The sequence below is a fragment of the Mytilus galloprovincialis genome, chromosome 3, assembly GCF_965363235.1.
Source record: "Mytilus galloprovincialis chromosome 3, xbMytGall1.hap1.1, whole genome shotgun sequence".
NCBI lineage: Eukaryota > Metazoa > Mollusca > Bivalvia > Mytilida > Mytilidae > Mytilus > Mytilus galloprovincialis.
This window is the reverse complement of record NC_134840.1, coordinates 85,477,182-85,491,078: the sequence shown is the minus strand read 5'-3', so window position 1 is coordinate 85,491,078 and position 13,897 is coordinate 85,477,182. Positions and strand designations below refer to the sequence as shown.

The following is a 13,897-nucleotide window of genomic DNA, read 5'->3' as shown; positions in this document are numbered from 1 at the left end:
ATTTCGTTCCAGATGATTTACATCTTAAGAAATTCCATTGTGTGTCTTCACTTAAGACATAATTCCATTTTAACATCTCATTGATGAAAAATAAATAATATGAAATACAAGGATAAAAATAAAGAATATTTAATATAATAAAAAAACATTGATAAAATAAAGAAAAATTGATTTTATATAAAATATGAATTTATCAAACTGCAGATTTTCCCTGTCGTTTGTAACAAGAAAACATTCGACAAAATGAAAGAATGCTTTATCCTTTAGCATACTTTAGGCCAATGGTAAACTGCGAAAGAATATGTCATGTCTTAACCTATTGATCCTACTACTAGTATACGGTTTGGGTTTTGATCATCGTTAAAGGTCGTACAGTACCCTTTAATTGCATAAATCCACATATTTTGGTGTTTGTGACTAGCTATGTGGCTTAAATTAGTTCTTTATACCAAATCTTCTTATTACTACATTTTTGTATGGTTTTTTTTGTTTGTGTATTATGATGAAGTACAAGTCAAGGTCATAATTCGGATCACATACTTTTCACAAAATTAAAGCTCTAATTAATGACAATTACATAAAAGTACTTTTATGCCTCTCTTTTCGTTTAGCCTGCTGCTAGTCACTTTTCTTATTTAGTTGTGACTGAGATTGATTGAATGGCTGGTGTGTTACGCCACTTTTAAAGCTCTATTGTGCTGTTTCTTGGTGGTAAGTGTAGGAGGAAGCGGAAAGGAATCGACCTTCATTATGAAAACGTACAATATTATTGCTAAATACCATGTACACTATCACTGATCTACAATCTGTCACTACCTGTATTTTGACATTTCATAAGGTCATGTGTTTATCTGACTGGTTATGACGATCTACCCCAAATCCATTGATTGTTGGATATGTACTGATTGATAATTTAGTCTTAGTTGTTAGTGGTTTTGAATTGGCTGTCAGTAACTACGAGTACTCTCAGATGGATGTAATCTATTTGTAACTCGGGTCGTTATCTCTTTGATACATTCCCCATTTTCATTTTCTGTTTTATTAGTGTCGTAAACTGTCTTTTTTGTTGCTCGGATGTACAAGTACCTGGCCACGTTCACTCGGTGTTTTTGTTATATCTTTTTACACTAACTGTCCATCTGATGAGTAGAGCCTTTTTCAGCTGAATGTTATAGTTAGTTTTTATGATGTACTGTTACACCACTATCCCAGGTTAGGGAGCGGGTTGTGATTCCGCTAACATGATTAACCCTGCCACATTCTGTATGTATGCGCTTGTCCCAAGGTAGGAAACAGTTACTCAGTGGTTGTCGTTTGTTGCTGTATTACATTATTTTTCTATTTTAAATTGTTTACGTCGACTTTTATACCTATTTATGCGTTATGGGCTTTTCTCGTGGTTGAAGGACGTATGGTGATCAAAAGTTGTAATTTTCAGTTTTAGCGGTCTCTGGTAAAGAGTTGGTTTTATTGGCAATCGTACCCCATCTTCTTAATAATCTAAGCCAATTAAGATTTGAGTTGAAAGCACTTGCCACGTTTGAGAATACTTTTATTTCGTTCCAGATGATTTACATCTTAAGAAATTCCATTGTGTGTCTTCACTTAAGACATAATTCCATTTTAACATCTCATTGATGAAAAATAAATAATATGAAATACAAGGATAAAAATAAAGAATATTTAATATAATAAAAAAAAAATTGATAAAATAAAGAAAAATTGATTTTATATAAAATATGAATTTATCAAACTACAGATTTTTCCTGTCGTTTTTAACAAGAAAACATTCGACAAAATGAAAGAATGCTTTATCCTTTAGCATACTTTAGGCCAATGGTAAACTGCGAAAGAATATGGCATGTCTTAACCTATTGATCCTACTACTAGTATACGGTTTGGGTTTTGATCATCGTTAAAGGTCGTACAGTACCCTTTAATTGCATAAATCCACATATTTTGGTGTTTGTGACTAGCTATGTGGCTTAAATTAGTTCTTTATACCAAATCTTCTTATTACTACATTTTAGTATGGTTTTATTTGTTTGTGTATTATGGTGAAGTACAAGTCAAGGTCATAATTCGGATCACATACTTTTCACAAAATTACAGCTCTAATTTATGACAATTACATAAAAGTACTTTTATGCCTCTCTGTTCGTTTAGCCTGCTGCTAGTCACTTTTCTTATTTAGTTGTGACTGAGATTGATTGAATGGCTGGTGTGTTACGCCACTTTTTAAGCTGTATTGTGCTGTTTCTTGGTGGTAAGTGTAGGAGGAAGCGGAAAGGAATCGACCTTCATTAAGAAAACGTACAATATTATTGCTAAATACCATGTACACTATCACTGATCTACAATCTGTCACTACCTGTATTTTGACATTTCATAAGGTCATGTGTTTATCTGACTGGTTATGACGATCTACCCCAAATCCATTGATTGTTGGATATGTACTGATTGATAATTTAGTCTTAGTTGTTAGTGGTTTTGAATTGGCTGTCAGTAACTACGAGTACTCTCAGATGGATGTAATCTATTCGTAACTCGGGTCGTTATCTCTTTGATACATTCCCCATTTTCATTTTCTGTTTTATTAGTTTTTTTGTTGCTCGGATGTACAAGTACCTGGCCACGTTCACTCGGTGTTTTTGTTATATCTTTTTACACTTACTGTCCATCTGATGAGTAGAGCCTTTTTCAGCTGAATGTTATAGTTAGTTTTTATGCTGTACTGTTACACCACTATCCCAGGTTAGGGAGCGGGTTGTGATTCCGCTAACATGATTAACCCTGCCACATTCTGTATGTATGCGCTTGTCCCAAGGTAGGAAACAGTTACTCAGTGGTTGTCGTTTGTTGCTGTATTACATTATTTTTCTATTTTAAATTGTTTACGTCGACTTTTATACCTATTTATGCGTTATGGGCTTTTCTCGTGGTTGAAGGACGTTTGGTGATCAAAAGTTGTAATTTTCAGTTTTAGCGGTCTCTGGTAAAGAGTTGGTTTTATTGGCAATCGTACCACATCTTCTTAATAATCTAAGCCAATTAAGATTTGAGTTGAAAGCACTTGCCACGTTTGAGAATACTTTTATTTCGTTCCAGATGATTTACATCTTAAGAAATTCCATTGTGTGTCTTCACTTAAGACATAATTCCATTTTAACATCTCATTGATGAAAAATAAATAATATGAAATACAAGGATAAAAATAAAGAATATTTAATATAATAAAAAAACATTGATAAAATAAAGAAAAATTGATTTTATATAAAATATGAATTTATCAAACTGCAGATTTTCCCTGTCGTTTGTAACAAGAAAACATTCGACAAAATGAAAGAATGCTTTATCCTTTAGCATACTTTAGGCCAATGGTAAACTGCGAAAGAATATGTCATGTCTTAACCTATTGATCCTACTACTAGTATACGGTTTGGGTTTTGATCATCGTTAAAGGTCGTACAGTACCCTTTAATTGCATAAATCCACATATTTTGGTGTTTGTGACTAGCTATGTGGCTTAAATTAGTTCTTTATACCAAATCTTCTTATTACTACATTTTTGTATGGTTTTTTTTGTTTGTGTATTATGGTGAAGTACAAGTCAAGGTCATAATTCGGATCACATACTTTTCACAAAATTAAAGCTCTAATTAATGACAATTACATAAAAGTACTTTTATGCCTCTCTTTTCGTTTAGCCTGCTGCTAGTCACTTTTCTTATTTAGTTGTGACTGAGATTGATTGAATGGCTGGTGTGTTACGCCACTTTTAAAGCTCTATTGTGCTGTTTCTTGGTGGTAAGTGTAGGAGGAAGCGGAAAGGAATCGACCTTCATTATGAAAACGTACAATATTATTGCTAAATACCATGTACACTATCACTGATCTACAATCTGTCACTACCTGTATTTTGACATTTCATAAGGTCATGTGTTTATCTGACTGGTTATGACGATCTACCCCAAATCCATTGATTGTTGGATATGTACTGATTGATAATTTAGTCTTAGTTGTTAGTGGTTTTGAATTGGCTGTCAGTAACTACGAGTACTCTCAGATGGATGTAATCTATTTGTAACTCGGGTCGTTATCTCTTTGATACATTCCCCATTTTCATTTTCTGTTTTATTAGTGTCGTAAACTGTCTTTTTTGTTGCTCGGATGTACAAGTACCTGGCCACGTTCACTCGGTGTTTTTGTTATATCTTTTTACACTAACTGTCCATCTGATGAGTAGAGCCTTTTTCAGCTGAATGTTATAGTTAGTTTTTATGCTGTACTGTTACACCACTATCCCAGGTTAGGGAGCGGGTTGTGATTCCGCTAACATGATTAACCCTGCCACATTCTGTATGTATGCGCTTGTCCCAAGGTAGGAAACAGTTACTCAGTGGTTGTCGTTTGTTGCTGTATTACATTATTTTTCTATTTTAAATTGTTTACGTCGACTTTTATACCTATTTATGCGTTATGGGCTTTTCTCGTGGTTGAAGGACGTATGGTGATCAAAAGTTGTAATTTTCAGTTTTAGCGGTCTCTGGTAAAGAGTTGGTTTTATTGGCAATCGTACCCCATCTTCTTAATAATCTAAGCCAATTAAGATTTGAGTTGAAAGCACTTGCCACGTTTGAGAATACTTTTATTTCGTTCCAGATGATTTACATCTTAAGAAATTCCATTGTGTGTCTTCACTTAAGACATAATTCCATTTTAACATCTCATTGATGAAAAATAAATAATATGAAATACAAGGATAAAAATAAAGAATATTTAATATAATAAAAAAAAAATTGATAAAATAAAGAAAAATTGATTTTATATAAAATATGAATTTATCAAACTACAGATTTTTCCTGTCGTTTTTAACAAGAAAACATTCGACAAAATGAAAGAATGCTTTATCCTTTAGCATACTTTAGGCCAATGGTAAACTGCGAAAGAATATGTCATGTCTTAACCTATTGATCCTACTACTAGTATACGGTTTGGGTTTTGATCATCGTTAAAGGTCGTACAGTACCCTTTAATTGCATAAATCCACATATTTTGGTGTTTGTGACTAGCTATGTGGCTTAAATTAGTTCTTTATACCAAATCTTCTTATTACTACATTTTAGTATGGTTTTATTTGTTTGTGTATTATGGTGAAGTACAAGTCAAGGTCATAATTCGGATCACATACTTTTCACAAAATTACAGCTCTAATTTATGACAATTACATAAAAGTACTTTTATGCCTCTCTGTTCGTTTAGCCTGCTGCTAGTCACTTTTCTTATTTAGTTGTGACTGAGATTGATTGAATGGCTGGTGTGTTACGCCACTTTTTAAGCTGTATTGTGCTGTTTCTTGGTGGTAAGTGTAGGAGGAAGCGGAAAGGAATCGACCTTCATTAAGAAAACGTACAATATTATTGCTAAATACCATGTACACTATCACTGATCTACAATCTGTCACTACCTGTATTTTGACATTTCATAAGGTCATGTGTTTATCTGACTGGTTATGACGATCTACCCCAAATCCATTGATTGTTGGATATGTACTGATTGATAATTTAGTCTTAGTTGTTAGTGGTTTTGAATTGGCTGTCAGTAACTACGAGTACTCTCAGATGGATGTAATCTATTCGTAACTCGGGTCGTTATCTCTTTGATACATTCCCCATTTTCATTTTCTGTTTTATTAGTTTTTTTGTTGCTCGGATGTACAAGTACCTGGCCACGTTCACTCGGTGTTTTTGTTATATCTTTTTACACTTACTGTCCATCTGATGAGTAGAGCCTTTTTCAGCTGAATGTTATAGTTAGTTTTTATGCTGTACTGTTACACCACTATCCCAGGTTAGGGAGCGGGTTGTGATTCCGCTAACATGATTAACCCTGCCACATTCTGTATGTATGCGCTTGTCCCAAGGTAGGAAACAGTTACTCAGTGGTTGTCGTTTGTTGCTGTATTACATTATTTTTCTATTTTAAATTGTTTACGTCGACTTTTATACCTATTTATGCGTTATGGGCTTTTCTCGTGGTTGAAGGACGTTTGGTGATCAAAAGTTGTAATTTTCAGTTTTAGCGGTCTCTGGTAAAGAGTTGGTTTTATTGGCAATCGTACCACATCTTCTTAATAATCTAAGCCAATTAAGATTTGAGTTGAAAGCACTTGCCACGTTTGAGAATACTTTTATTTCGTTCCAGATGATTTACATCTTAAGAAATTCCATTGTGTGTCTTCACTTAAGACATAATTCCATTTTAACATCTCATTGATGAAAAATAAATAATATGAAATACAAGGATAAAAATAAAGAATATTTAATATAATAAAAAAACATTGATAAAATAAAGAAAAATTGATTTTATATAAAATATGAATTTATCAAACTGCAGATTTTCCCTGTCGTTTGTAACAAGAAAACATTCGACAAAATGAAAGAATGCTTTATCCTTTAGCATACTTTAGGCCAATGGTAAACTGCGAAAGAATATGTCATGTCTTAACCTATTGATCCTACTACTAGTATACGGTTTGGGTTTTGATCATCGTTAAAGGTCGTACAGTACCCTTTAATTGCATAAATCCACATATTTTGGTGTTTGTGACTAGCTATGTGGCTTAAATTAGTTCTTTATACCAAATCTTCTTATTACTACATTTTTGTATGGTTTTTTTTGTTTGTGTATTATGGTGAAGTACAAGTCAAGGTCATAATTCGGATCACATACTTTTCACAAAATTAAAGCTCTAATTAATGACAATTACATAAAAGTACTTTTATGCCTCTCTTTTCGTTTAGCCTGCTGCTAGTCACTTTTCTTATTTAGTTGTGACTGAGATTGATTGAATGGCTGGTGTGTTACGCCACTTTTAAAGCTCTATTGTGCTGTTTCTTGGTGGTAAGTGTAGGAGGAAGCGGAAAGGAATCGACCTTCATTATGAAAACGTACAATATTATTGCTAAATACCATGTACACTATCACTGATCTACAATCTGTCACTACCTGTATTTTGACATTTCATAAGGTCATGTGTTTATCTGACTGGTTATGACGATCTACCCCAAATCCATTGATTGTTGGATATGTACTGATTGATAATTTAGTCTTAGTTGTTAGTGGTTTTGAATTGGCTGTCAGTAACTACGAGTACTCTCAGATGGATGTAATCTATTTGTAACTCGGGTCGTTATCTCTTTGATACATTCCCCATTTTCATTTTCTGTTTTATTAGTGTCGTAAACTGTCTTTTTTGTTGCTCGGATGTACAAGTACCTGGCCACGTTCACTCGGTGTTTTTGTTATATCTTTTTACACTAACTGTCCATCTGATGAGTAGAGCCTTTTTCAGCTGAATGTTATAGTTAGTTTTTATGCTGTACTGTTACACCACTATCCCAGGTTAGGGAGCGGGTTGTGATTCCGCTAACATGATTAACCCTGCCACATTCTGTATGTATGCGCTTGTCCCAAGGTAGGAAACAGTTACTCAGTGGTTGTCGTTTGTTGCTGTATTACATTATTTTTCTATTTTAAATTGTTTACGTCGACTTTTATACCTATTTATGCGTTATGGGCTTTTCTCGTGGTTGAAGGACGTATGGTGATCAAAAGTTGTAATTTTCAGTTTTAGCGGTCTCTGGTAAAGAGTTGGTTTTATTGGCAATCGTACCCCATCTTCTTAATAATCTAAGCCAATTAAGATTTGAGTTGAAAGCACTTGCCACGTTTGAGAATACTTTTATTTCGTTCCAGATGATTTACATCTTAAGAAATTCCATTGTGTGTCTTCACTTAAGACATAATTCCATTTTAACATCTCATTGATGAAAAATAAATAATATGAAATACAAGGATAAAAATAAAGAATATTTAATATAATAAAAAAAAAATTGATAAAATAAAGAAAAATTGATTTTATATAAAATATGAATTTATCAAACTACAGATTTTTCCTGTCGTTTTTAACAAGAAAACATTCGACAAAATGAAAGAATGCTTTATCCTTTAGCATACTTTAGGCCAATGGTAAACTGCGAAAGAATATGTCATGTCTTAACCTATTGATCCTACTACTAGTATACGGTTTGGGTTTTGATCATCGTTAAAGGTCGTACAGTACCCTTTAATTGCATAAATCCACATATTTTGGTGTTTGTGACTAGCTATGTGGCTTAAATTAGTTCTTTATACCAAATCTTCTTATTACTACATTTTAGTATGGTTTTATTTGTTTGTGTATTATGGTGAAGTACAAGTCAAGGTCATAATTCGGATCACATACTTTTCACAAAATTACAGCTCTAATTTATGACAATTACATAAAAGTACTTTTATGCCTCTCTGTTCGTTTAGCCTGCTGCTAGTCACTTTTCTTATTTAGTTGTGACTGAGATTGATTGAATGGCTGGTGTGTTACGCCACTTTTTAAGCTGTATTGTGCTGTTTCTTGGTGGTAAGTGTAGGAGGAAGCGGAAAGGAATCGACCTTCATTAAGAAAACGTACAATATTATTGCTAAATACCATGTACACTATCACTGATCTACAATCTGTCACTACCTGTATTTTGACATTTCATAAGGTCATGTGTTTATCTGACTGGTTATGACGATCTACCCCAAATCCATTGATTGTTGGATATGTACTGATTGATAATTTAGTCTTAGTTGTTAGTGGTTTTGAATTGGCTGTCAGTAACTACGAGTACTCTCAGATGGATGTAATCTATTCGTAACTCGGGTCGTTATCTCTTTGATACATTCCCCATTTTCATTTTCTGTTTTATTAGTTTTTTTGTTGCTCGGATGTACAAGTACCTGGCCACGTTCACTCGGTGTTTTTGTTATATCTTTTTACACTTACTGTCCATCTGATGAGTAGAGCCTTTTTCAGCTGAATGTTATAGTTAGTTTTTATGCTGTACTGTTACACCACTATCCCAGGTTAGGGAGCGGGTTGTGATTCCGCTAACATGATTAACCCTGCCACATTCTGTATGTATGCGCTTGTCCCAAGGTAGGAAACAGTTACTCAGTGGTTGTCGTTTGTTGCTGTATTACATTATTTTTCTATTTTAAATTGTTTACGTCGACTTTTATACCTATTTATGCGTTATGGGCTTTTCTCGTGGTTGAAGGACGTTTGGTGATCAAAAGTTGTAATTTTCAGTTTTAGCGGTCTCTGGTAAAGAGTTGGTTTTATTGGCAATCGTACATCATCTTCTTAATAATCTAAGCCAATTAAGATTTGAGTTGAAAGCACTTGCCACGTTTGAGAATACTTTTATTTCGTTCCAGATGATTTACATCTTAAGAAATTCCATTGTGTGTCTTCACTTAAGACATAATTCCATTTTAACATCTCATTGATGAAAAATAAATAATATGAAATACAAGGATAAAAATAAAGAATATTTAATATAATAAAAAAACATTGATAAAATAAAGAAAAATTGATTTTATATAAAATTTGAATTTATCAAACTGCAGAATTTCCCTGTCGTTTGTAACAAGAAAACATTCGACAAAATGAAAGAATGCTTTATCCTTTAGCATACTTTAGGCCAATGGTAAACTGCGAAAGAATATGTCATGTCTTAACCTATTGATCCTACTACTAGTATACGGTTTGGGTTTTGATCATCGTTAAAGGTCGTACAGTACCCTTTAATTGCATAAATCCACATATTTTGGTGTTTGTGACTAGCTATGTGGCTTAAATTAGTTCTTTATACCAAATCTTCTTATTACTACATTTTTGTATGGTTTTTTTGTTTGTGTATTATAGTGAAGTACAAGTCAAGGTCATAATTCGGATCACATACTTTTCACAAAATTACAGCTCTAATTTATGACAATTACATAAAAGTACTTTTATGCCTCTCTGTTCGTTTAGCCTGCTGCTAGTTACTTTTCTTATTTAATTGTGACTGAGATTGATTGAATGGCTGGTGTGTAACGTCACTTTTTAAGCTCTATTGTGCTGTTATTTGGTGGTAAGTGTAGGAGGAAGCGGAAAGGAATCGACCTTCATTAAGAAAAACGTACAATTTTATTGCGAAATACCATGTACACTATCACTGTTCTACAATCTGTCACTACCTGTATTTTGACATTTCATAAGGTCGTGTGTTTATCTGACTGTTTATTACGATCTACCCCAAATCCATTGGATGTTGGATATGTACTGATTGATAATTTAGTCTTAGTTGTTAGTGGTTTTGAATTGGATGTCAGTAACTACGTGTAATCTGAGATGGATGTTATTCATTCTTAAGTCGGATCGTTGTCTCTTTGATACATTCTCCATTTCCATTTTCAGTTTTATTAGTGTCGTAAACTGTCTTTTTTGTTGCTCGGATGTACAAGTACCTGACCACGTGCACTCGGTGTTTTTGTTATATCTATTTCTATTTACTGTCCATCTGACGAGTAAAGCCTTTTTCAACTGAATGTTAAAGTATAGATATTATATAAAATATGATTGATCAAACTACTGCTTTTTCCTGTCGTTTGTTACAAGAAAACATTCGAAAAAATGAAAGAATGCTTGATGTTACTGTGTTTTTCTTTTCGTCGTTGATGGTATTTATTATATCAATGTTTCCCTTGTTATCATTCACACTTTGAGATTCTTTCTCCATTTCATCTATATTTTTCTCTTCTCCTTTTTTTGTTTTGTTTTTCTTCGTTCCATCTATAGCTTGAGTTTTCTTCTTCTCTTGATCATTCGTATTTTCTGTTTCTTTCATTGTTTTATTTTTCTTTATATCATTGTGTTTTCCTTTTTCCAAGAGTGTCGTAAACTGTCTTTTTTGTTGCTCGGATGTACAAGTACCTGGCTACGTCCACTCGGTGTTTTTGTTATATCTATTTCTATTTTCTGTCCATCTGATGAGTAAAGCCTTTTTCAACTGAATGCTATAGTTAGTTCTTATGTTGTACTGTTACACCACTATCCCAGGTTAGGGAGCGGGTTTTGATTCCGCTAACATGATTTACCCTGCCACATTCTCTATGTATGTGCTTGTCCCAAGGCAGGAACCAGTAACTCAGTGGTTGACGTTTGTTGCTGTGTTACATTATTTTTCTATTTAAAATTGTTTACGTAGACTTTTATACCTATTTATGCATTATGGGCTTTTCTCGTGGTTGAAGGCTGTGTGGTGATCAAAAGTTGTAAATTCATTGGATGTGCGCTGATAGATATTTCAGTCTGTTGTGATTTCTTAATAAGTTGTAATTGGCTTTGTTTAAATTTAGTTCATTTATACATTTCGGAGTTAAGTGTGAAGGTAATTTTCCAAGAACTAGTCCACATTTGTGCAAAGGGGGAGATCTGAAGTCGGCCACCGGGTGCGGGATTTTATCGCTATGTTTATCAAGACCAATTGTTGGCCAAGAGCTGTTTTCTGCACTTTGATCGGGTTGTTATCTCTTTGACACATTTACCATTTCCATTCTGAATTTTTATTGAACTAGCTGCGACTCATCTTAGTATTTTGTCTATTTTTGTAGCACAAAAGAGAGGCGAAAAGACCAACAGACAAACAATAGTACACAAAACGGATGATAATTCAGGATTGAAAAAAATCTGATGATCAACACGATAATTTATGTGATCTCACTTTATATATTATAATTTTGCCTCAATTTTTGATGTAAATTGTAACCCTCCAGTTCTTGATACTTCAAGTATCCAAACTCTCAGCTATGCAGATGATTTAGTGTTATTGTCCGAGACACACCAGGGGCTTCAAAACGCATTAAATAAACTACATAAATATTGCACTAAATGGCAATTGAGTGTTAATTCAAACAAGACTAAAATTCTAGTTTTTCAGAATATTTATAAACAATCCCCACCCCTCTTGTTTAATAATAAATTTTTGACTGAAGTTAAGGACTTTAAATTTCTAGGGAATATTATTAACTATAGGGGAAATTTTACAAAAACTACTGAAGAGCTGTCTAAAAAAGGCATTAAAGTTTTATTTTTATTGAGAAAATATATGTCAAATTTTAATTTTGTTCCCACTAATTTGTCATGTAAATTATTTGATACTCTTATAAGACCTATTTTGACATACAACTCTGAGATTTGGTTTATGGATAATTTTCAGTCAGCTTATAGGGCATCTAATAGAGCTGCAGTAAATAATACATTTTGTGATACTCTTGCATTAGCAGAAAAATATCCCTTTGAGAAGGTTCATTCTAAATTTTGTAAAGCAGTATTAGGACTGAAAAAGACAGCCACTAGCATAGGTGCTAGATCAGAATTAGGTAGATTTACGTTGGACTCCTATATAAAAACTCAAACACTCATGTATTTTTATAGAATAAATTGTAATGATATTAATCCCCTGGTTAAAGAATCTCTACAAACAAACATAAATTTACATTCAGAAGGAATTTATTCTTGGTACTCATTTGCAGATAAATTTTTTAAAGAAATGAAAATAAACCCAGAAAATTACTCTAATAATAATGTACCTTTTAAACAATCAAAAAACATGTTAAAATGTAATATAAAAAAGTGTGTTTCAGAGGAATATGAAAAAAATACTTTAATTAAACTTTCAAAAATGGATTCCTCATCCAAACTTTGTCTTTATGGGAAATTAAAAAATAATTGTCAGTCTGAGGAATATTTAAATTGCAATAATTTTATACATAGGCAGTTACTCTCAAAATTTAGACTAAGTGATCATTCCCTAGGCATTGAATTAGGAAGGTATAGAAACATTCCAAGAGCACAAAGATTATGTAAAAAATGTGAAGTCTTAGATGACGAATATCATTTCTTTTTGTATTGTGACATTAACATATCTTTGCGTTCTAATCTTTTTGCTTATTTAAAAGACTATGTACCATTATTTCAGCATCTTGATGCATTCAATACACTTAAACACATTCTAAACCCCATCCCTGAACTTGTTTGTCATATTGGAGTCTTCATTAAACAGTCTTTAGAACTGAGGGAGTCAGACCCGTGTCAGGCAAGGTTATGATGGTGTTTTTTACATACATTTATAATTGAACTCTAATGTTCTATTTTTCCATTTATTGTATTGTATTATTTTGTTTTTCATTGTATTACATTGTATTTCATTGTATTGCATTGTATAGTATAAAATTATTGTTTCATTGTATTGCTTGACCCTCATGGGTGTAATTTTGCAATAAAGATATATTTATATATTATAATTTAGCTTCACTGTTTTTATTATTTATTTTAAGATTAATATCTTTCCAGTATCATCTATATAAAACAATAAAAAATGCAAAATGCGTTTTTTTTTTTTCATAGATTAGTCTGTTGGTATTTTTTTTTAAATTCTATTACATGTTTTTTCATGTCATGGTCTTTTATAACTTTTTATATGGTATTTTTTTGTCATTGTTGAAGGCCGGACGTAGACGATAATTGCTTTTATCCACACCATTTAATCTCTGCATGGTAGTTGTCTCATTAGCAATTATATCACAGCTCCCCTTTTTTGCCCCAGTCGCTAGGCGATGAGATTTAAAATAAGTTTTAACCCCGGTCCGTTGTCGCGTCGGTTCCAGCTATATATCCCCAATAAAATGCATTGATCGGCCCCCAAAAAAGAGGCCCCTCCCCCCTCCCCCATTTGTATCCTACAATGGGTTGATGTCTGTAATATTAATATTGTATTTTTTCTTAAAAGCATACTATAGGCCTATGGTAAACTGCGAAAGAATATGTCATGTCGGAACCTATTGATCCTACTACTAGTATACGGTTTGGGTTTTGATCATCGTTAAAGGTCGTACAGTACCCTATAATTGCATAAATCCACATATTTTGGTGTTTGTAACTAGCTATGTGGCTAATTTTTTTATACAAAATCTTCTTATTATTACATTT

At 32.9% G+C, this 13,897-nt stretch overlaps 1 protein-coding gene across 1 annotated transcript in view; it reads right to left on the bottom strand.

Moving 5' to 3' along the window:
• LOC143066843 (uncharacterized) overlaps nucleotides 1–10,754 on the bottom strand; it is a 45,828-nt gene extending 35,074 nt beyond the window's left edge. The window contains exon 1 of the mRNA XM_076239654.1: nucleotides 10,628–10,754. Coding sequence (XP_076095769.1) covers nucleotides 10,628–10,754 — 127 coding nt within the window. The remainder of the gene's footprint in view (nucleotides 1–10,627) is intronic.
• Nucleotides 10,755–13,897: the final 3,143 nt, after the last annotated feature.